The sequence below is a fragment of the Pristiophorus japonicus genome, chromosome 20, assembly GCF_044704955.1.
Source record: "Pristiophorus japonicus isolate sPriJap1 chromosome 20, sPriJap1.hap1, whole genome shotgun sequence".
In the NCBI taxonomy this organism is placed as follows: domain Eukaryota; kingdom Metazoa; phylum Chordata; class Chondrichthyes; family Pristiophoridae; genus Pristiophorus; species Pristiophorus japonicus.
In genome coordinates, this window is record NC_091996.1 from 93,468,167 (window position 1) to 93,494,648 (window position 26,482).

At 49.1% G+C, this 26,482-nt stretch overlaps 1 protein-coding gene across 2 annotated transcripts in view; it reads right to left on the minus strand.

Annotated features, from left to right (window-relative positions):
• The window catches only part of LOC139232692 (disks large homolog 4), a 438,206-nt gene that overhangs the window by 110,814 nt on the left and 300,910 nt on the right, over positions 1-26,482 (minus strand). For both annotated transcript variants that reach the window (XM_070863168.1, XM_070863167.1), the window contains exon 4: positions 4,515-4,679. In XM_070863168.1, coding sequence (XP_070719269.1) covers positions 4,515-4,679 — 165 coding nt within the window. The remainder of the gene's footprint in view (positions 1-4,514; positions 4,680-26,482) is intronic.

Consider the following 26,482-nt stretch of genomic DNA (forward strand, 5'->3'; position numbering starts at 1 on the left):
GTTGAACATTTGGGAGAGGAGACGAGGACGATATTTCGGGGCAGGGTTTGGGGAGGAAACCAAGGGACACTGAGGGGAAAACCCAATCACTCCTGAGCAACTGCACTGCACAAAGCCAACTAAACGAGACAAGGATGTTTATAAACGTGCTGGATGGTTGGACAACATCAAACGCACACACAGCAACAGGTAAACCTTGAACATTGCAGGCTGACAAATGATTTTTGGGCTCCAGGAATCGCGGGATTATGGGGATCAGGCGGGAAAGTGGAGTTGAGCTGGGAGGTCAGCCATGAGCTCATTGAATGGGAGAAGGCTCGTGGGAGAAAAAGAATCATCCACAACCTGTCTGAAGGAAGCATCGGGGGGGGGGGGGGGGGAACGGGCATTCCACACTACAAGCAGTTTGGAATTCAAACAGGAAGAGGCATCAAACAGGAAGAGGCAAGTTGAAGAACATTCGAGTCGGCCAATCAGCGGAAGGGTCATGTTATCTCTGGCCAAACAAACTGGACATCATGCGCGCCCAGTTTTCTGCGCACGATAAAAACTTCGAGACAAAGGAATTTTCTTCCTCTAAGAAGCAGACGTCGTGAGGGAACGTTTGGTAAACCGGCACGGAGAACCATTTGGGAGGTATAGTTAGGTCGAAATGATCGCTCAACAGACTAAACACAAGCCAACATGCATTAACTTGTGGGGAGGTGTACATGACCAAGTAAGTTGAGGCAGGGCGCATAGTTATTGCAAGAAGTAGGATTCGATTTAATTGGACTTAAACTGACTAACTTAGAGCGTAGCAGTTGCTTGTATGTATGGACGAATCTGAAATCGATAGGCTAGCAAATTTGCATTTTGGTTTGATTTTAAAGCTGGACTCAGTAGTGTTGAACGAGGAACTTATAGTCATTTTCAATCTATTTTTAATAAAGTCCATTGTATTGGAAAATCTCAGTGTTCTTACAAGTCTTGGTTTTTGAAACCTGTGGGAAAATTTGACATGGAGGAGCAGGCTCGAGGGGCCGAATAGCTGACTCCAGCTCCTAATTCTTATGGAAGAACAGAGCCTTTGGGTGAGTTACCACAGAGTAACCAGCATTAGCATGCTTTGAAAAGGAGAGCAGAAAATGGAGGGAAAGTGGGAATCTAGTTCGACACCAACATTCACTCTCCAAACATTCTCAAACCACATCACACGACAACCACTCATTCTGTACGGATACCGCCGGAGGTTACAGAGAAAGGACAGCACACAAGGCGGACGTCAAACTTTCCGACTACAATTTTGTGATTATGGAGGTGAGGGATTTCAGTCCAGGGGAATTAAATACATTTCAGTGTCATTAACAGATATTCTCAGAGCAGGTACAGCATGGGGTTAGATACAGAGTAAAGCTCCCTCTACACTGTCCCATCAAACACTCCCAGGGCAGGTACAGGGGTTAGATACAGAGTAAAGCTCCCATCACCTCCGGAAGAGGGAGGAGGAGACCGGAACGACTGCAGTTGGTCCGTTCAATGCCTGCACCACTCTTCTATTCCACAGGGTGGAGCCAGAGCTCCATATTCTGAACACAGCATCGAGCAGCCTGCGGCGGATATCCCCCGAGCCTCATCTCCTCCCGCCCGACACCCGCTGACTGAAGCTGCTCCATCCTGCCCGAGGAGTTGACAAACCCTTCCTGGCTACATCGCAGTGCCTCACACAGGCCACGGGGGTTAAAGCACCCACTCGATGGGACTAACCCCTCTCACCACAGGCCAGCTCACAGATCTGTCCCACCCCAATGATGGGAATTATGAGCCCCGGGGGTATGGCGGGGAGAGGGGAGGCTCTTGGTGAGACCACACCTGGAGTATTGTGCACAGTTTGGGTCTCCTTACCTAAGGAAGGATATACTTGCCATTGAGCGAGTGCAGCGGAGGTTCACCAGACTGATTCCTGGGATGGGGGGATTGTCCTATGAGGAGAGATTGAGCAGACTGGGCCGATATTGTCTAGCGTTTAGAAGAATGAGAGGTGATCTCAGTGAAACATACCAGATTCTGAGGGGGATTGACAGGTAGATGCAGGGAGGATGTTTCCCCCCGGGCTCGGGAGTCTAGAACCAGGGGTCACAGTCTCAGGATAAGGGGGCGGCCATTTAGGACTGAGATGAGAAGGAATTTCTTCACTCAAGAGGGTGGTGAATCTTTGGAATTCTCTGCCCCAGAGGGCTGTGGAGGCTCAGTCTCTGAGCATATTCAAGGCTGAGATCGATAGATTTTTGGATATTAAGGGAATCGAGGGCTCAGGCGGGAAAGAGGAACATAAGAATTAGGAGCAGGAGTCGGCCATTCGGCCCCTTGAGCCTGTTCCACCATGCAATACAATCATGGCTGATGTCATCATGGACTCAGCTCCACTTCCTCGTCCGCTCCCCATAACCCTTGACTCCCTTATTGCTCAAAAATCTGTCTGAGTTGAGGTCGACATTCAGTTGTGCATGAAACACAAAAGGATAGTCTGCAGGTACAGCAAGTGATCAGGAAGGCCAGTGGTATCTTGGCCTTTAGTGCAAAGGGGATGGAGTATAAAAGCAGGGAAGTCTTGCTACAGTTATACAGGGTATTGGTGAGGCCACACCTGGAGTACTGCGTGCAGTTTTGGTTTCCGTATTTACGAAAGGATATACTTGCTTTGCAGGCAGTTCAGAGAAGGTTCACTCAGTTGATCCCTAGGTTGAGGGGGTTGACTTATGAGGAAAGGATGAGGAGGTTGGGCCTCTACTCATTGGAATTCAGAAGAATGAGAGGTGATCTTATTGAAACGTATAAGATTATGAGGGGGCTTGACAAGGTGGATGCAGAGAGGATGTTTCCACTGATGGGGGAGACTAGAACTAGAGGGCATGATCTTAGAATAAGGGGCCGCCCATTTAAAACTGAGATGAGAAGAAATTTCTTCCCTCAGAGGGTTGTGAATCTGTGGAATTCGCTGCCTCAGAGAGCTGTGGAAGCCGGGACATTGAATACATTTAAGACAGAAACAGACAGTTTCTTAAACGATAAGGGGATAAGGGGGCGGGCGGGGAAGTGGAGCTGAGTCCATGATTGGATCAGCGATGATCGTATTAAATGGCGGAGCAGGCTCGAGGGGCCTTATGGCCTACTCCTGCTCCTAATTCTAACGATACATGGGGAGAGGCAGCAGGAGGTCAGGAACGCTGACTATTTCTGTGGGCAATATGAAGAAATTCTAAAGTCAGGAAAAAAAACGAGGAATGTCCGAATGAAAGACACGAGAAGGAACAGATGGTTGAACATTTGGGAGAGGAGACGAGGACGATATTTCGGGGCAGGGTTTGGGGAGGAAACCAAGGGACACTGAGGGAAAAACCCAATCACTCCTGAGCAACTGCACTGCACAAAGCCAACTAAACGAGACAAGGATGTTTATAAACGTGCTGGATGGTTGGACAACATCAAACGCACACACAGCAACAGGTAAACCTTGAACATTGCAGGCTGACAAATGATTTGGCTTGACACTGCACTAAAATAATTAGTGGCAAAGACATGCTGCCAAGTCTGCACTTTGCATGGTGGGAGGGGGGAATGGTCGTTCCTTTCTCTGTGTGTGTCTCACTGACTCACGGTGGCGAAGGGGTCTGGGGGCGGTTCTGAGTGTCGGTCTCCGGGCACTGCGGAGGTTACCGATCTGGGCATTCACACTGCAGCCCTCCCTATCAGTCAGCATAACCCAGTGCCCGATCACCGGCCAGTCAGTGACGACGCGCGGGGAATAGGACGGCGGGGGGGGCTCGGCTGCGATGCCCCCCGCGGTGGAAGAGCCTGCCTGGACACTCGGCGTCCCGGTTCTCCCGCGCGGAGTCGCAGACGGTCCTCAGAGCTGGTCAGAGTCCACGTGGGGGTGGATGGGAGGTGGTCAGGGGACGGTGGGAATGGGAGGGGGAAGGGGGCATTGGGAACGGGAGAGGGGACACGTTGGGGAGGGGAGAGGGGACATTGGGAATGGGAGGGGGGGGACGTTGGGAATGGGAGAGGGGACATTGGGAACGGGAGAGGGGGCGTGGGAATGGGAGGGGGGGAACGTTGCGAATGGGAGAGGGGACATTGGGAACGGGAGAGGGGACGTTGGGAATGGGAGGGGGGGACATTGGGAATGGGAGAGGGGACGTTGAGAACGGGAAAGGGGATGTTGGGAATGGGAGGGGGGGACGTTGGGAATGGGAGAGGGATCGTTGGGAATGGGAGAGGGGACGTTGGGGAGGGGAGAGGGGACGTTGGGAATCGGGGTTGGGGACACTGGGAACGGGAGAGGCCGGGACACTGGGAACGGGAGAGGACACTGGGAACGGGAGAGGCCGGGACACTGGGAACGGTAGAGGCCGGGACACTGGGAACGGGAAGGACACTGGGAACGGGAGAGGGGGGGGGGGGGGCATTGGGAACGGGAGAGGGGGAGGGGGACACATAAAGCATCAATCCGGGTCACCCTGAGCGAGCCCTACCTTCATCGGCGAGATGTGTGAGTGCGAGACGTAGCCGTGGACGTTCTCAATCTGTGACAGGTTCTTCTCCGAAACGTGAACCAGTTCCGGCCCCTTCATCTGATTGGGTAGGTGCGCTGGGCTATGCTCCAGGGGCGGAGTATCTTCATCTTGGTACCGATATTTCTGCAACAGTAACAGCGGGAAACGTGAGCTTTGGTTCAAAACCAGGGGCTGTGACGAACGAATGCATAATCAATACAGTCACGGATCTCCCGAGACATTAACTGTGTTATACAGTGACAGACCTGTACCCACAAGTACTGTATCCCAGTGTTATACAGAGACCTGTACCCACCAGTACTGTACCCGTGTTATACAGTGACAGACCTGTACCCACCAGTACTGTACCCCAGTGTTATACAGTGACCTGTACCCACCAGTACTGTACCCGTGTTATACAGTGACAGACCTGTACCCACCAGTACTGTACCCCAGTGTTACACAGAGACCTGTACCCACCAGTACTGTACCCCAGTGTTATACAGTGACAGACCTGTACCCACAAGTACTGTACCTCAGTGTTACACAGAGACCTGTACCCACCAGTACTGTACCTCAGTGTTACACAGAGACCTGTACCCACCAGTACTGTACCTCAGTGTTACACAGAGACCTGTACCCACAAGTACTGTACCTCAGTGTTACACAGAGACCTGTACCCACCAGTACTGTACCCCAGTGTTATACAGTGACAGACCTGAACCCACCAGTACTGTACCTCAGTGTTATACAGTGACAGACCTGTACCCACCAGCACTGTACCCCAGTGTTATACAGTGACAGACCTGAACCCACCAGTACTGTACCTCAGTGTTATACAGTGACAGACCTGTACCCACCAGCACTGTACCCCAGTGTTATACAGTGACAGATCTGTACCCACCAGTACTGAACCCCAGTGTTATACAGTGACAGACCTGTACCCACCAGTACTGTACCCCAGTGTTATACAGTTTCAGACCTGTACCCACCAGTACTGTACCCCAGTGTTATACAGTGACAGTCCTGTACCCACCAGTACTGTACCCCAGTGTTCTACAGTTTCAGACCTGTACCCACCAGTACTGTACCCCAGTGTTATACAGTGACAGACCTGTACCCACCAGTACTGTACCCCAGTGTTATACAGTGACAGACCTGTACCCACCAGTACTGTACCCCAGTGTTATACAGTGACAGACCTGTACCCACCAGTACTGTACCCCAGTGCTATACAGTGACAGACCTGTACCCACCAGTACTGTATCCCAGTATTATACAGTGACAGACCTGTACCCACCAGTACTGTACCCCAGTGTTATACAGTGATAGACCTGTACCCACCAGTACTGTATCCCAGTGTTAGTGACAGACCTGTACCCACCAGTACTGTACCCCAGTGTTATACAGTGACAGACCTGTACCCACCAGTACTGTACCCCAGTGTTATACAGTGATAGACCTGTACCCACCAGTACTGTACCCCAGTGTTATTCAGTGACAGATCTGTACCCACCAGTACAGTACCCGTGTTATACAGTGACAGACCTGTACCCACCAGTACTGTACCCCAGTGTTATACAGTGACAGACCTGTACCCACCAATACAGTACCCCAGTGTGAGACAGTGACAGACCTGTACCCACCAGTACTGTACCCCAGTGTTATACAGTAACAGACCTATACCCACCAGGATTGTATCCCAGTGTTATACAGCGACAGACCTGTACCCACCAGTACTGTACCCCAGTGTTATTCAGCGAAAGACCTGTACCCACCAGTACTATACCCTAGTATTATACAGCGACAGACCTGCACCCACCAGTACTGTACCCCAGTGTTATACAGTGAACGACCTGTACCCACCAGTTCTGTACCCCAGTGTTATACAGGGACAGACCTGTACCCACCAATACTGTACCCCAGTGTTATATAGGGACAGACCTGTACCCACTAGTACTGTACCCCAGTGTTATACAGTGACATCCTTTACCCACTAGTACTGTACCCCAGTGTTATACAGTGACAGACCTGTACCCACTAGTAATGTACCCCAGTGTTATACAGTGACAGACCTGTACCCACCAGTACTGTACCCCAGTGTGAAACAATGACAGACCTGTACCCACCAGTACTGTACCCCAGTGTTATACAATGACAGACCTGTACCCACAAGTACCGTACCCCAGTGTTATATAGTGACAGATCTGTACCCACCAGTACTGTACCCCAGTGTTATACAGTGACAGACCTGTACCCACAGTACTGTGCCTCAATGTTATACAGTGACAGACCTGTATCCACCAGTACTGTACCCCAGTGTTATACAGTGACAGACCTGTACCCACCAGTACTGTACCCCAGTGTTATACAGTGACAGACCTGTACCCACCAGTACTGTACCCCAGTGTTATACAGTGACAGACCTGTACCCACCAGTATGTACCCCAGTGTTATACAGTGACAGACCTGTACCCACCAGTACTGTACCCCAATGTTATACAGTGACAGACCTGTACCCACCAGTACTGTACCCCAGTGTTATACAGTGACATACCTGTACCCACCAGTACTGTACCCCAGTGTTATACAGTGACAGACCTGTACCCACCAGTACTGTACCCCAGTGTTATACAGTGACATCCCTGCACCCACCAGTACTGTACCCCAGTGTTATACAGGGACAGACCTGTACCCACTAGTACTGTACCCCAGTGTTATACAGTGACATACCTGTACCCACTAGTACCGTACCCCAGTGTTATACAGTGACAGACCTGTACCCACCAGTACTGTACCCCAGTGTTATACAGTGACAGACCTGTACCCACCAGTACTGTACCCCAGTGTTATACAATGACAGACCTGTACCCACAAGTACCGTACCCCAGTGTTATATAGTGACAGACCTGTACCCACCAGTACTGTACCCCAATGTTATACAGTGACAGACCTGTACCCACCAGTACTGTACCCCAGTGTTATACAGTGACATACCTGTACCCACCAGTACTGTACCCCAGTGTTATACAGTGACAGACCTGTAGCCACCAGTACTGTACCTCAGTGTTATACAATGACAGACCTGTACCCACAAGTACCGTACCCCAGTGTTATATAGTGACAGACCTGTACCCACCAGTACTGTACCCCAATGTTATACAGTGACAGACCTGTACCCACCAGTACTGTACCCCAGTGTTATACAGAGACATACCTGTACCCACCAGTACTGACCCCAGTGTTATACAGTGACAGACCTGTACCCACCAGTATGTACCCCAGTGTTATACAGTGACAGACCTGTACCCACCAGTACTGTACCCCAATGTTATACAGTGACAGACCTGTACCCACCAGTACTGTACCCCAGTGTTATACAGTGACATACCTGTACCCACCAGTACTGTACCCCAGTGTTATAGAGTGACAGACCTGTACCCATCAGTACTGTACCTCAGTGTTATACAGTGACAGACCTGTACCCACCAGTACTGTACCCAGTGTTATACAGTGACAGACCTGTAGCCACCAGTACTGTACCTCAGTGTTATACAATGACTGACCTGTATCCACAAGTACCGTACCCCAGTGTTATATAGTGACAGACCTGTACCCACCAGTACTGTACCCCAGTGTTATACAGTGACAGACCTGTACGCACCAGTTCTGTACCCCAGTGTTATACAGTGACAGACCTGTACCCACCAGTACTGTACCCCAGTGTTATACAGTGACATCCCTGCACCCACCAGTACTGTACCCCAGTGTTATACAGGGACAGACCTGCACCCACTAGTACTGTACCCCAGTGTTATACAGTGACATACCTGTACCCACTAGTACCGTACCCCAGTGTTATACAGTGACAGACCTGTACCCACTAGTACTGTACCCCAGTGTTATACAGTGACAGACCTGTACCCACCAGTACTGTACCCCAGTGTGAAACAATGACAGACCTGTACCCACCAGTACTGTACCCCAGTGTTATACAATGACAGACCTGTACCCACAAGTACCGTACCCCAGTGTTATATAGTGACAGACCTGTACCTACCAGTACTGTACCCCAGTGTTATACAGTGACAGACCTGCACCCACCAGTACTGTACCTCAATGTTATACAGTGACAGACCTGTATCCACCAGTACTGTACCCCAGTGTTATAAAGTGACAGACCTGTACCCACCAGTACTGTATCCCAGTGTTATAAAGTGACAGACCTGTACCCACCAGTACTCTACCCCAGTGTTATACAGTGACAGACCTATACCCACCAGTACTGTACCCCAGTGTTATACAGTGACAGACCTGTACCCACCAGTACTGTACCCCAGTGTGAAACAATGACAGACCTGTACCCACCAGTACTGTACCCCAGTGTTATACAATGACAGACCTGTACCCACAAGTACCGTACCCCAGTGTTATATAGTGACAGACCTGTACCCACCAGTACTGTACCCCAATGTTATACAGTGACAGACCTGTACCCACCAGTACTGTACCCCAGTGTTATACAGTGACATACCTGTAACCACCAGTACTGTACCCCAGTGTTATACAGTGACAGACCTGTAGCCACCAGTACTGTACCTCAGTGTTATACAATGACAGACCTGTACCCACAAGTACCGTACCCCAGTGTTATATAGTGACAGACCTGTACCCACCAGTACTGTACCCCAATGTTATACAGTGACAGACCTGTACCCACCAGTACTGTACCCCAGTGTTATACAGAGACATACCTGTACCCACCAGTACTGACCCAAGTGTTATACAGTGACAGACCTGTACCCACCAGTATGTACCCCAGTGTTATACAGTGACAGACCTGTACCCACCAGTACTGTACCCCAATGTTATACAGTGACAGACCTGTACCCACCAGTACTGTACACCAGTGTTATACAGTGACATACCTGTACCCACCAGTACTGTACCCCAGTGTTATACAGTGACAGACCTGTACCCATCAGTACTGTACCTCAGTGTTATACAGTGACAGACCTGTACCCACCAGTACTGTACCCCAGTGTTATACAGTGACAGACCTGTAGCCACCAGTACTGTACCTCAGTGTTATACAATGACTGACCTGTATCCACAAGTACCGTACCCCAGTGTTATATAGTGACAGACCTGTACCCACCAGTACTGTACCCCAGTGTTATACAGTGACAGACCTGTACGCACCAGTTCTGTACCCCAGTGTTATACAGTGACAGACCTGTACCCACCAGTACTGTACCCCAGTGTTATACAGTGACATCCCTGCACCCACCAGTACTGTACCCCAGTGTTATACAGGGACAGACCTGCACCCACTAGTACTGTACCCCAGTGTTATACAGTGACATACCTGTACCCACTAGTACCGTACCCCAGTGTTATACAGTGACAGACCTGTACCCACTAGTACTGTACCCCAGTGTTATACAGTGACAGACCTGTACCCACCAGTACTGTACCCCAGTGTGAAACAATGACAGACCTGTACCCACCAGTACTGTACCCCAGTGTTATACAATGACAGACCTGTACCCACAAGTACCGTACCCCAGTGTTATATAGTGACAGACCTGTACCTACCAGTACTGTACCCCAGTGTTATACAGTGACAGACCTGCACCCACCAGTACTGTACCTCAATGTTATACAGTGACAGACCTGTATCCACCAGTACTGTACCCCAGTGTTATAAAGTGACAGACCTGTACCCACCAGTACTGTATCCCAGTGTTATAAAGTGACAGACCTGTACCCACCAGTACTCTACCCCAGTGTTATACAGTGACAGACCTATACCCACGAGTACAGTACCCAAGTGTTATACAGTGACAGACCTGTACCCATCAGTACGATACCCGTGTTATACAGTGACAGACCTGTACCCACCAGTACTGTACCCCAGTGTTATACAGTGACAGACCTGTACCCACCAGTACTGTACCCAAGTGTTATACAGTGACAGACCTGTACCCACCAGTATGTACCCCAGTGTTATACAGTGACAGACCTGTACCCACCAGTACTGTACCCCAATGTTATACAGAGACAGACCTGTACCCACCAGTACTGTACCCCAGTGTTATACATTGACATACCTGTACCCACCAGTACTGTACCCCAGTGTTATACAGTGACACACCTGTAGCCGCCAGTACTTAACCTCAGTGTTATACAATGACAGACCTGTACCCACAAGTACTGTACCCCAGTGTTATATAGTGACAGACCTGTACCCACCAGTACTGTACCCCAGTGTTATACAGAGACATACCTGTATCCACCAGTACTGTACCCCAGTGTTATACAGTGACAGACCTGTACCCACCAGTACTGTACCCCAGTGTTATACAGTGACAGACCTGTACCCACCAGTACTGTACCTCAGTGTTATACAGTGACAGACCTGTACCCACCAGTACGGTACCCCAGTGTTATACAGTGACATCCCTGCACCCACCAGTACTGTACCCCAGTGTTATATAGGGACAGACCTGTACCCACTAGTACTGTACCCCAGTGTTATACAGTGACAGACCTGTACCCACCAGTACTGTACCCCAGTGTGAAACAATGACAGACCTGTACCCACCAGTACTGTACCCCAGTGTTATACAATGACAGACCTGTACCCACAAGTATCGTACCCCAGTGTTATATAGTGACAGACCTGTACCCACCAGTATGTACCCCAGTGTTATACAGTGACAGACCTGTACCCACCAGTACTGTACCCCAATGTTATACAGTGACAGACCTGTACCCACCAGTACTGTACCCCAGTGTTATACAGTGACATACCTGTACCCACCAGTACTGTACCCCAGTGTTATACAGTGACAGACCTGTAGCCACCAGTACTGTACCTCAGTGTTATACAATGACAGACCTGTACCCACAAGTACCGTACCCCAGTGTTATATAGTGACAGACCTGTACCCACCAGTACTGTACCCCAGTGTTATACATTGACAGACCTGTACGCACCAGTACTGTACCCCAGTGTTATACAGTGACAGACCTGTACCCACCAGTACTGTACCCCAGTGTTATACAGTGACAGACCTGTACCCACCAGTATGTACCCCAGTGTTATACAGTGACAGACCTGTACCCACCAGTACTGTACCCCAATGTTATACAGTGACAGACCTGTACCCACCAGTACTGTACCCCAGTGTTATACAGAGACATACCTGTACCCACCAGTACTGTACCCCAGTGTTATACAGTGACAGACCTGTACCCACCAGTATGTACCCCAGTGTTATACAGTGACAGACCTGTACCCACCAGTACAGTACCCCAGTGTTATACAGTGACAGACCTGTACCCACCAGTACTGTACCCCAGTGTTATACAGTGACAGACCTGTACCCACCAGTACTGTACCCCAGTGTTATACAATGACAGACCTGTACCCACAAGTACCGTACCCGTGTTATATAGTGAGAGACCTGTACCCACCAGTACTGTACCTCAGTTTTATACAGTGACAGACCTGTACCCACCAGCATGTACCCCAGTGTTATACAGTGACAGACCTGTACCCACCAGTACTGGACCCCAATGTTATACAGTGACAGACATGTACCCACCAGTACTGTACCCCAGTGTTATACAGTAACATACCTGTACCCACCAGTACTGTACCCCAGTGTTATACAGTGACAGACCTGTACCCACCAGTACTGTACCCCAGTGTTATACAGGGACAGACCTGTACCCACTAGTACTGTACCCCAGTGTTATACAGTGACATACCTGTACCCACTAGTACCGTACGCCAGTGTTATACAGTGACAGACCTGTACCCACTAGTACTGTACCCCAGTGTTATACAGTGACAGACCTGTACCCACCAGTACTGTACCCCAGTGTTATACAGTGACAGACCTATACCCACCAGTACTGTACCCAAGTGTTATAGTGAGAGACCTGTACCCATCAGTACGATACCCGTGTTATACAGTGACAGACCTGTACCCACCAGTTCTGCACCCCAGTGTTATACAGTGACAGACCTGTACCCACCAGTACTGTACCCAAGTGTTATACAGTGGCAGACCTGTACCCACCAGTATGTACCCCAGTGTTATACAGTGACAGACCTGTAGCCACCAGTACTGTACCTCAGTGTTATACAATGACTGACCTGTACCCACTAGTACCGTACCCCAGTGTTATACAGTGACAGACCTGTACCCACTAGTACTGTACCCCAGTGTTATACAGTGACAGACCTGTACCCACCAGTACTGTACCCCAGTGTGAAACAATGACAGACCTGTACCCACCAGTACTGTACCCCAGTGTTATACAATGACAGACCTGTACCCACAAGTACCGTACCCCAGTGTTATATAGTGACAGACCTGTACCCACCAGTACTGTACCCCAGTGTTATACAGTGACATCCCTGCACGCACCAGTACTGTACCTCAATGTTATACAGTGACAGACCTGTATCCACCAGGACTGTACCCCAGTGTTATACAGTGACAGACCTGTACCCACCAGTACTGTACCCCAGTGTTATACAGTGACAGACCTGTACCCACCAGTACTCTACCCCAGTGTTATACAGTGACAGACCTATACCCACCAGTACTGTACCCAAGTGTTATACAGTGACAGACCTGTACCCATCAGTACTATACCCTGTTATACAGTGACAGACCTGTACCCACCAGTACTTTACCCGAGTGTTATACAGTGACAGACCTGTACCCACCAGTACTGTTCCCAAGTGTTATACAGTGACAGACCTGTCCCCACCAGTATGTACCCCAGTGTTATACAGTGACAGACCTGTACCCACCAGTACTGTACCCCAATGTTATACAGTGACAGACCTGTACCCACCAGTACTGTACCCCAATGTTATACAGTGACATACTTGTACCCACCAGTACTGTACCCCAGTGTTATACAGAGACATACCTGTACCCACCAGTACTGTACCCCAGTGTTATACAGTGACAGTCCTGTACCCACCAGTACTGTACCTCAGTGTTATACAGTGACAGACCTGTACCCACCAGTACTGTACCCCAATGTTATACAGTGACATACTTGTACCCACCAGTACTGTACCCCAGTGTTATACAGTGACAGACCTGTACCCACCAGTACTGTACCCAAGTGTTATACAGTGACAGACCTGTACCCACCAGTATGTACCCCAGTGTTATACAGTGACAGACCTGTACCCACCAGTACTGTACCCCAATGTTATACAGTGACAGACCTGTACCCACCAGTACTGTACCCCAGTGTTATACAGTGACAGACCTGTACCCACCAGTACTGTACCCCAGTGTTATACAGTGACAGACCTGTACCCACCAGTACTGTACCTCAGTGTTATACAGTGACAGACCTGAACCCACCAGTACTGTACCCCAGTGTTATACAGTGACAGACCTGTAGCCGCCAGTACTTAACCTCAGTGTTATACAATGACAGACCTGTACCCACAAGTACTGTACCCCAGTGTTATATAGTGACAGACCTGTACCCACCAGTACTGTACCCCAGTGTTATACAGAGACATACCTGTATCCACCAGTACTGTACCCCAGTGTTATACAGTGACAGACCTGTACCCACCAGTACTGTACCCCAGTGTTATACAGTGACAGACCTGTACCCACCAGTACTGTACCTCAGTGTTATACAGTGACAGACCTGTACCCACCAGTACGGTACCCCAGTGTTATACAGTGACATCCCTGCACCCACCAGTACTGTACCCCAGTGTTATATTGGGACAGACCTGTACCCACTAGTACTGTACCCCAGTGTTATACAGTGACAGACCTGTACCCACCAGTACTGTACCCCAGTGTGAAACAATGACAGACCTGTACCCACCAGTACTGTACCCCAGTGTTATACAATGACAGACCTGTACCCACAAGTACCGTACCCCAGTGTTATATAGTGACAGACCTGTACCCACCAGTATGTACCCCAGTGTTATACAGTGACAGACCTGTACCCACCAGTACTGTACCCCAATGTTATACAGTGACAGACCTGTACCCACCAGTACTGTACCCCAGTGTTATACAGTGACATACCTGTACCCACCAGTACTGTACCCCAGTGTTATACAGTGACAGACCTGTAGCCACCAGTACTGTCCCTCAGTGTTATACAATGACAGACCTGTACCCACAAGTACCGTACCCCAGTGTTATATAGTGACAGACCTGTACCCACCAGTACTGTACCCCAGTGTTATACATTGACAGACCTGTACGCACCAGTACTGTACCCCAGTGTTATACAGTGACAGACCTGTACCCACCAGTACTGTACCCCAGTGTTATACAGTGACAGACCTGTACCCACCAGTATGTACCCCAGTGTTATACAGTGACAGACCTGTACCCACCAGTACTGTACCCCAATGTTATACAGTGACAGACCTGTACCCACCAGTACTGTACCCCAGTGTTATACAGAGACATACCTGTACCCACCAGTACTGTACCCCAGTGTTATACAGTGACAGACCTGTACCCACCAGTATGTACCCCAGTGTTATACAGTGACAGACCTGTACCCACCAGTACAGTACCCCAGTGTTATACAGTGACAGACCTGTACCCACCAGTACTGTACCCCAGTGTTACACAGTGACAGACCTGTACCCACCAGTACTGTACCCCAGTGTTATACAATGACAGACCTGTACCCACAAGTACCGTACCCGTGTTATATAGTGAGAGACCTGTACCCACCAGTACTGCACCCCAGTGTTATACAGTGACAGACCTGTACCCACCAGCATGTACCCCAGTGTTATACAGTGACAGACCTGTGCCCACCAGTACTGTACCCCAATGTTATACAGTGACAGACATGTACCCACCAGTACTGTACCCCAGTGTTATACAGTAACATACCTGTACCCACCAGTACTGTACCCCAGTGTTATACAGTGACAGACCTGTACCCACCAGTACTGTACCCCAGTGTTATACAGGGACAGACCTGTACCCACTAGTACTGTACCCCAGTGTTATACAGTGACATACCTGTACCCACTAGTACCGTACCCCAGTGTTATACAGTGACAGACCTGTACCCACTAGTACTGTACCCCAGTGTTATACAGTGACAGACCTGTACCCACCAGTACTGTACCCCAGTGTTATACAGTGACAGACCTATACCCACCAGTACTGTACCCAAGTGTTATACAGTGAGAGACCTGTACCCATCAGTACGATACCCGTGTTATACAGTGACAGACCTGTACCCACCAGTTCTGCACCCCAGTGTTATACAGTGACAGACCTGTACCCACCAGTACTGTACCCAAGTGTTATACAGTGACAGACCTGTACCCACCAGTATGTACCCCAGTGTTATACAGTGACAGACCTGTAGCCACCAGTACTGTACCTCAGTGTTATACAATGACTGACCTGTACCCACTAGTACCGTACCCCAGTGTTATACAGTGACAGACCTATACCCACTAGTACTGTACCCCAGTGTTATACAGTGACAGACCTGTACCCACCAGTACTGTACCCCAGTGTGAAACAATGACAGACCTGTACCCACCAGTACTGTACCCCAGTGTTATACAATGACAGACCTGTACCCACAAGTACCGTACCCCAGTGTTATATAGTGACAGACCTGTACCCACCAGTACTGTACCCCAGTGTTATACAGTGACAGACCTGCACCCACCAGTACTGTACCTCAATGTTATACAGTGACAGACCTGTATCCACCAGTACTGTACCCCAGTGTTATACAGTGACAGACCTGTACCCACCAGTACTGTACCCCAGTGTTATACAGTGACAGACCTGTACCCACCAGTACTCTACCCCAGTGTTATACAGTGACAGACCTATACCCACCAGTACTGTACCCAAGTTTTATACAGTGACAGACCTGTACCCATCAGTACTATACCCTGTTATACAGTGACAGACCTGTACCCACCAGTACTGTACCCCAGTGTTATACAGTGACAGACCTGTACCCACCAGTACTGTACCCAAGTGTTATACAGTGACAGACCTGTCCCCACCAGTATGTACCCCAGTGTTATACAGTGACAGACTTGTACCCACCAGTACTGTACCCCAATGTTACACAGTGACAGACCTGTACCCAACAGTACTGTACCCCAATGTTATACAGTGACATACTTGTACCCACCAGTACTGTACCCCAGTGTTATACAGAGACATACCTGTACCCACCAGTACTGTACCCCAGTGTTATACAGTGACAGTCCTGTACCCACCAGTACTGTACCTCAGTGTTATACAGTGACAGACCTGTACCCACCAGTACTGTACCCCAATGTTATACAGTGACATACTTGTACCCACCAGTACTGTACCCCAGTGTTATACAGTGACAGACCTGTACCCACCAGTACTGTACCCAAGTGTTATACAGTGACAGACCTGTACCCACCAGTATGTACCCCAGTGTTATACAGTGACAGACCTGTACCCAATAGTACTGTACCCCAATGTTATACAGTGACAGACCTGTACCCACCAGTACTGTACCCCTGTGTTATACAGTGACATACCTGTACCCACCAGTACTGTACCCCAGTGTTACACAGTGACAGACCTGTACCCACCAGTACTGTACCTCAGTGTTATACAGTGACAGACCTGAACCCACCAGTACTGTACCCCAGTGTTATACAGTGACAGACCTGTAGCCACCAGTACTGTACCCCAGTGTTATACAGTGACATCCCTGCACGCACCAGTACTGTACCCCAGTGTTATACAGGGACAGACCTGTACCCACTAGTACTGTACCCCAGTGTTATACAGTGACATACCTGTACCCACTAGTACCGTACCCCAGTGTTATACAGTGACAGACCTGTACCCACAAGTACTGTACCCCAGTGTTATACAGTGACAGACCTGTACCCACCAGTACTGTAACCCAGTGTGAAACAATGACAGACCTGTACCCACCAGTACTGTACCCCAGTGTTATACAATGACAGACCTGTACCCACAAGTACCGTACCCCAGTGTTATATAGTGACAGACCTGTACCCACCAGTACTGTATCCCAATGTTATACAGTGACAGACCTGTACCCACCAGTACTGTACCCCAATGTTATACAGTGACAGACCTGTACCCACCAGTACTGTACCCCAGTGTTATACAGTGACATACCTGTACCCACCAGTACTGTACCCCAGTGTTATACAGTGACAGACCTGTAGCCACCAGCACTGTACCTCAGTGTTATACAATGACAGACCTGTACCCACAAGTACCGTACCCCAGTGTTATATAGTGACAGACCTGTACCCACCAGTACTGTACCCCAGTGTTATACATTGACAGACCTGTACGCACCAGTACTGTACCCCAGTGTTATACAGTGACAGACCTGTACCCACCAGTACTGTACCCCAGTGTTATACAGTGACAGACCTGTACCCACCAGTATGTACCCCAGTGTTATACAGTGACAGACCTGTACCCACCAGTACTGTACCCCAATGTTATACAGTGACAGACCTGTACCCACCAGTACTGTACCCCAGTGTTATACAGAGACATACCTGTACCCACCAGTACTGTACCCCAGTGTTATACAGTGACAGACCTGTACCCACCAGTATGTACCCCAGTGTTATACAGTGACAGACCTGTACCCACCAGTACAGTACCCCAGTGTTATACAGTGACAGACCTGTACCCACCAGTACTGTACCCCAGTGTTATACAGTGACAGACCTGTACCCACCAGTACTGTACCCCAGTGTTATACAATGACAGACCTGTACCCACAAGTACCGTACCCGTGTTATATAGTGAGAGACCTGTACCCACCAGTACTGTACCCCAGTGTTATACAGTGACAGACCTGTACCCACCAGCATGTACCCCAGTGTTATACAGTGACAGACCTGTGCCCACCAGTACTGTACCCCAATGTTATACAGTGACAGACATGTACCCACCAGTACTGTACCCCAGTGTTATACAGTAACATACCTGTACCCACCAGTACTGTACCCCAGTGTTATACAGTGACAGACCTGTACCCACCAGTACTGTACCCCAGTGTTATACAGGGACAGACCTGTACCCACTAGTACTGTACCCCAGTGTTATACAGTGACATACCTGTACCCACTAGTACCGTACCCCAGTGTTATATAGTGACAGACCTGTACCCACCAGTACTGTACCCCAGTGTTATACAGTGACAGACCTGTACGCACCAGTACTGTACCTCAGTGTTATACAGTGACAGACCTGTACCCACCAGTACTGTACCCCAGTGTTATACATTGACATACCTGTACCCACCAGTACTGTACCCCAGTGTTATACAGTGACACACCTGTAGCCGCCAGTACTTAACCTCAGTGTTATACAATGACAGACCTGTACCCACAAGTACTGTACCCCAGTGTTATATAGTGACAGACCTGTACCCACCAGTACTGTACCCCAGTGTTATACAGAGACATACCTGTATCCACCAGTACTGTACCCCAGTGTTATACAGTGACAGACCTGTACCCACCAGTACTGTACCCCAGTGTTATACAGTGACAGACCTGTACCCACCAGTACTGTACCTCAGTGTTATACAGTGACAGACCTGTACCCACCAGTACGGTACCCCAGTGTTATACAGTGACATCCCTGCACCCACCAGTACTGTACCCCAGTGTTATATAGGGACAGACCTGTACCCACTAGTACTGTACCCCAGTGTTATACAGTGACAGACCTGTACCCACCAGTACTGTACCCCAGTGTGAAACAATGACAGACCTGTACCCACCAGTACTGTACCCCAGTGTTATACAATGACAGACCTGTACCCACAAGTACCGTACCCCAGTGTTATATAGTGACAGACCTGTACCCACCAGTATGTACCCCAGTGTTATACAGTGACAGACCTGTACCCACCAGTACTGTACCCCAATGTTATACAGTGACAGACCTGTACCCACCAGTACTGTACCCCAGTGTTATACAGTGACATACCTCTACCCACCAGTACTGTACCCCAGTGTTATACAGTGACAGACCTGTAGCCACCAGAACTGTCCCTCAGTGTTATACAGTGACAGACCTGTACCCACCAGTACTGTACCCCAGTGTTATACAGTGACAGACCTGTACCCACCAGTATGTACCCCAGTGTTATACAGTGACAGACCTGTACCCACCAGTACTGTACCCCAATGTTATACAGTGACAGACCTGTACCCACCAGTACTGTACCCTAGTGTTATACAGAGACATACCTGTACCCACCAGTACTGTACCCCAGTGTTATACAGTGACAGACCTGTACCCACCAGTATGTACCCCAGTGTTATACAGTGACAGACCTGTATCCACCAGTACAGTACCCCAGTGTTATACAGTGACAGACCTGTACCCACCAGTACTGTACCCCAGTGTTATACAGTGACAGACCTGTACCCACCAGTACTGTACCCCAGTGTTATACAATGACAGACCTGTACCCACAAGTACCGTACCCGTGTTATATAGTGAGAGACCTGTACACACCAGTACTGTACCCCAGTGTTATACAGTGACAGACCTGTACCCACCAGCATGTACCCCAGTGTTATACAGTGACAGACCTGTGCCCACCAGTACTGTACCCCAATGTTATACAGTGACAGACATGTACCCACCAGTACTGTACCCCAGTGTTATACAGTAACATACCTGTACCCACCAGTACTGTACCCCAGTGTTATACAGTGACAGACCTGTACCCACCAGTACTGTACCCCAGTGTTATACAGGGACAGACCTGTACCCACTAGTACTGTACCCCAGTGTTATACAGTGACATACCTGTACCCACTTGTACCGTACCCCAGTGTTATACAGTGACAGACCTGTACCCACTAGTACTGTACCCCAGTGTTATACAGTGACAGACCTGTACCCACCAGTACTGTACCCCAGTGTTATACAGTGACAGACCTATACCCACCAGTACTGTACCCAAGTGTTATACAGTGAGAGACCTGTACCCATCAGTACGATACCCGTGTTATACATTGACAGACCTGTACGCACCAGTACTGTACCCCAGTGTTATACAGTGACAGACCTGTACCCACCAGTACTGTACCCCAGTGTTATACAGTGACAGACCTGTACCCACCAGTATGTACCCCAGTGTTATACAGTGACAGACCTGTACCCACCAGTACTGTACCCCAGTGTTATACAGAGACATACCTGTACCCACCAGTACTGTACCCCAGTGTTATACAGTGACAGACCTGTACCCACCAGTATGTACCCCAGTGTTATACAGTGACAGACCTGTACCCACCAGTACAGTACCCCAGTGTTATACAGTGACAGACCTGTACCCACCAGTACTGTACCCCAGTGTTATACAGTGACAGACCTGTACCCACCAGTACTGTACCCCAGTGTTATACAATGACAGACCTGTACCCACAAGTACCGTACCCGTGTTATATAGTGAGAGACCTGTACCCACCAGTACTGTACCTCAGTTTTATACAGTGACAGACCTGTACCCACCAGCATGTACCCCAGTGTTATACAGTGACAGACCTGTACCCACCAGTACTGGACCCCAATGTTATACAGTGACAGACATGTACCCACCAGTACTGTACCCCAGTGTTATACAGTAACATACCTGTACCCACCAGTACTGTACCCCAGTGTTATACAGTGACAGACCTGTACCCACCAGTACTGTACCCCAGTGTTATACAGGGACAGACCTGTACGCACTAGTACTGTACCCCAGTGTTATACAGTGACATACCTGTACCCACTAGTACCGTACGCCAGTGTTATACAGTGACAGACCTGTACCCACTAGTACTGTACCCCAGTGTTATACAGTGACAGACCTGTACCCACCAGTACTGTACCCCAGTGTTATACAGTGACAGACCTATACCCACCAGTACTGTACCCAAGTGTTATACAGTGAGAGACCTGTACCCATCAGTACGATACCCGTGTTATACAGTGACAGACCTGTACCCACCAGTTCTGCACCCCAGTGTTATACAGTGACAGACCTGTACCCACCAGTACTGTACCCAAGTGTTATACAGTGACAGACCTGTACCCACCAGTATGTACCCCAGTGTTATACAGTGACAGACCTGTAGCCACCAGTACTGTACCTCAGTGTTATACAATGACTGACCTGTACCCACTAGTACCGTACCCCAGTGTTATACAGTGACAGACCTGTACCCACTAGTACTGTACCCCAGTGTTATACAGTGACAGACCTGTACCCACCAGTACTGTACCCCAGTGTGAAACAATGACAGACCTGTACCCACCAGTACTGTACCCCAGTGTTATACAATGACAGACCTGTACCCACAAGTACCGTACCCCAGTGTTATATAGTGACAGACCTGTACCCACCAGTACTGTACCCCAGTGTTATACAGTGACAGACCTGCACCCACCAGTACTGTACCTCAATGTTATACAGTGACAGACCTGTATCCACCAGTACTGTACCCCAGTGTTATACAGTGACAGACCTGTACCCACCAGTACTGTACCCCAGTGTTATACAGTGACAGACCTGTACCCACCAGTACTCTACCCCAGTGTTATACAGTGACAGACCTATACCCACCAGTACTGTACCCAAGTGTTATACAGTGACAGACCTGTACCCATCAGTACTATACCCTGTTATACAGTGACAGACCTGTACCCACCAGTACTTTACCCGAGTGTTATACAGTGACAGACCTGTACCCACCAGTACTGTTCCCAAGTGTTATACAGTGACAGACCTGTCCCCACCAGTATGTACCCCAGTGTTATACAGTGACAGACCTGTACCCACCAGTACTGTACCCCAATGTTATACAGTGACAGACCTGTACCCACCAGTACTGTACCCCAATGTTATACAGTGACATACTTGTACCCACCAGTACTGTACCCCAGTGTTATACAGAGACATACCTGTACCCACCAGTACTGTACCCCAGTGTTATACAGTGACAGTCCTGTACCCACCAGTACTGTACCTCAGTGTTATACAGTGACAGACCTGTACCCACCAGTACTGTACCCCAATGTTATACAGTGACATACTTGTACCCACCAGTACTGTACCCCAGTGTTATACAGTGACAGACCTGTACCCACCAGTACTGTACCCAAGTGTTATACAGTGACAGACCTGTACCCACCAGTATGTACCCCAGTGTTATACAGTGACAGACCTGTACCCACCAGTACTGTACCCCAATGTTATACAGTGACAGACCTGTACCCACCAGTACTGTACCCCAGTGTTATACAGTGACAGACCTGTACCCACCAGTACTGTACCCCAGTGTTATACAGTGACAGACCTGTACCCACCAGTACTGTACCTCAGTGTTATACAGTGACAGACCTGAACCCACCAGTACTGTACCCCAGTGTTATACAGTGACAGACCTGTAGCCGCCAGTACTTAACCTCAGTGTTATACAATGACAGACCTGTACCCACAAGTACTGTACCCCAGTGTTATATAGTGACAGACCTGTACCCACCAGTACTGTACCCCAGTGTTATACAGAGACATACCTGTATCCACCAGTACTGTACCCCAGTGTTATACAGTGACAGACCTGTACCCACCAGTACTGTACCCCAGTGTTATACAGTGACAGACCTGTACCCACCAGTACTGTACCTCAGTGTTATACAGTGACAGACCTGTACCCACCAGTACGGTACCCCAGTGTTATACAGTGACATCCCTGCACCCACCAGTACTGTACCCCAGTGTTATATTGGGACAGACCTGTACCCACTAGTACTGTACCCCAGTGTTATACAGTGACAGACCTGTACCCACCAGTACTGTACCCCAGTGTGAAACAATGACAGACCTGTACCCACCAGTACTGTACCCCAGTGTTATACAATGACAGACCTGTACCCACAAGTACCGTACCCCAGTGTTATATAGTGACAGACCTGTACCCACCAGTATGTACCCCAGTGTTATACAGTGACAGACCTGTACCCACCAGTACTGTACCCCAATGTTATACAGTGACAGACCTGTACCCACCAGTACTGTACCCCAGTGTTATACAGTGACATACCTGTACCCACCAGTACTGTACCCCAGTGTTATACAGTGACAGACCTGTAGCCACCAGTACTGTCCCTCAGTGTTATACAATGACAGACCTGTACCCACAAGTACCGTACCCCAGTGTTATATAGTGACAGACCTGTACCCACCAGTACTGTACCCCAGTGTTATACATTGACAGACCTGTACGCACCAGTACTGTACCCCAGTGTTATACAGTGACAGACCTGTACCCACCAGTACTGTACCCCAGTGTTATACAGTGACAGACCTGTACCCACCAGTATGTACCCCAGTGTTATACAGTGACAGACCTGTACCCACCAGTACTGTACCCCAATGTTATACAGTGACAGACCTGTACCCACCAGTACTGTACCCCAGTGTTATACAGAGACATACCTGTACCCACCAGTACTGTACCCCAGTGTTATACAGTGACAGACCTGTACCCACCAGTATGTACCCCAGTGTTATACAGTGACAGACCTGTACCCACCAGTACAGTACCCCAGTGTTATACAGTGACAGACCTGTACCCACCAGTACTGTACCCCAGTGTTACACAGTGACAGACCTGTACCCACCAGTACTGTACCCCAGTGTTATACAATGACAGACCTGTACCCACAAGTACCGTACCCGTGTTATATAGTGAGAGACCTGTACCCACCAGTACTGCACCCCAGTGTTATACAGTGACAGACCTGTACCCACCAGCATGTACCCCAGTGTTATACAGTGACAGACCTGTGCCCACCAGTACTGTACCCCAATGTTATACAGTGACAGACATGTACCCACCAGTACTGTACCCCAGTGTTATACAGTAACATACCTGTACCCACCAGTACTGTACCCCAGTGTTATACAGTGACAGACCTGTACCCACCAGTACTGTACCCCAGTGTTATACAGGGACAGACCTGTACCCACTAGTACTGTACCCCAGTGTTATACAGTGACATACCTGTACCCACTAGTACCGTACCCCAGTGTTATACAGTGACAGACCTGTACCCACTAGTACTGTACCCCAGTGTTATACAGTGACAGACCTGTACCCACCAGTACTGTACCCCAGTGTTATACAGTGACAGACCTATACCCACCAGTACTGTACCCAAGTGTTATACAGTGAGAGACCTGTACCCATCAGTACGATACCCGTGTTATACAGTGACAGACCTGTACCCACCAGTTCTGCACCCCAGTGTTATACAGTGACAGACCTGTACCCACCAGTACTGTACCCAAGTGTTATACAGTGACAGACCTGTACCCACCAGTATGTACCCCAGTGTTATACAGTGACAGACCTGTAGCCACCAGTACTGTACCTCAGTGTTATACAATGACTGACCTGTACCCACTAGTACCGTACCCCAGTGTTATACAGTGACAGACCTATACCCACTAGTACTGTACCCCAGTGTTATACAGTGACAGACCTGTACCCACCAGTACTGTACCCCAGTGTGAAACAATGACAGACCTGTACCCACCAGTACTGTACCCCAGTGTTATACAATGACAGACCTGTACCCACAAGTACCGTACCCCAGTGTTATATAGTGACAGACCTGTACCCACCAGTACTGTACCCCAGTGTTATACAGTGACAGACCTGCACCCACCAGTACTGTACCTCAATGTTATACAGTGACAGACCTGTATCCACCAGTACTGTACCCCAGTGTTATACAGTGACAGACCTGTACCCACCAGTACTGTACCCCAGTGTTATACAGTGACAGACCTGTACCCACCAGTACTCTACCCCAGTGTTATACAGTGACAGACCTATACCCACCAGTACTGTACCCAAGTTTTATACAGTGACAGACCTGTACCCATCAGTACTATACCCTGTTATACAGTGACAGACCTGTACCCACCAGTACTGTACCCCAGTGTTATACAGTGACAGACCTGTACCCACCAGTACTGTACCCAAGTGTTATACAGTGACAGACCTGTCCCCACCAGTATGTACCCCAGTGTTATACAGTGACAGACCTGTACCCACCAGTACTGTACCCCAATGTTATACAGTGACAGACCTGTACCCAACAGTACTGTACCCCAATGTTATACAGTGACATACTTGTACCCACCAGTACTGTACCCCAGTGTTATACAGAGACATACCTGTACCCACCAGTACTGTACCCCAGTGTTATACAGTGACAGTCCTGTACCCACCAGTACTGTACCTCAGTGTTATACAGTGACAGACCTGTACCCACCAGTACTGTACCCCAATGTTATACAGTGACATACTTGTACCCACCAGTACTGTACCCCAGTGTTATACAGTGACAGACCTGTACCCACCAGTACTGTACCCAAGTGTTATACAGTGACAGACCTGTACCCACCAGTATGTACCCCAGTGTTATACAGTGACAGACCTGTACCCACCAGTACTGTACCCCAATGTTATACAGTGACAGACCTGTACCCACCAGTACTGTACCCCTGTGTTATACAGTGACATACCTGTACCCACCAGTACTGTACCCCAGTGTTACACAGTGACAGACCTGTACCCACCAGTACTGTACCTCAGTGTTATACAGTGACAGACCTGAACCCACCAGTACTGTACCCCAGTGTTATACAGTGACAGACCTGTAGCCACCAGTACTGTACCCCAGTGTTATACAGTGACATCCCTGCACGCACCAGTACTGTACCCCAGTGTTATACAGGGACAGACCTGTACCCACTAGTACTGTACCCCAGTGTTATACAGTGACATACCTGTACCCACTAGTACCGTA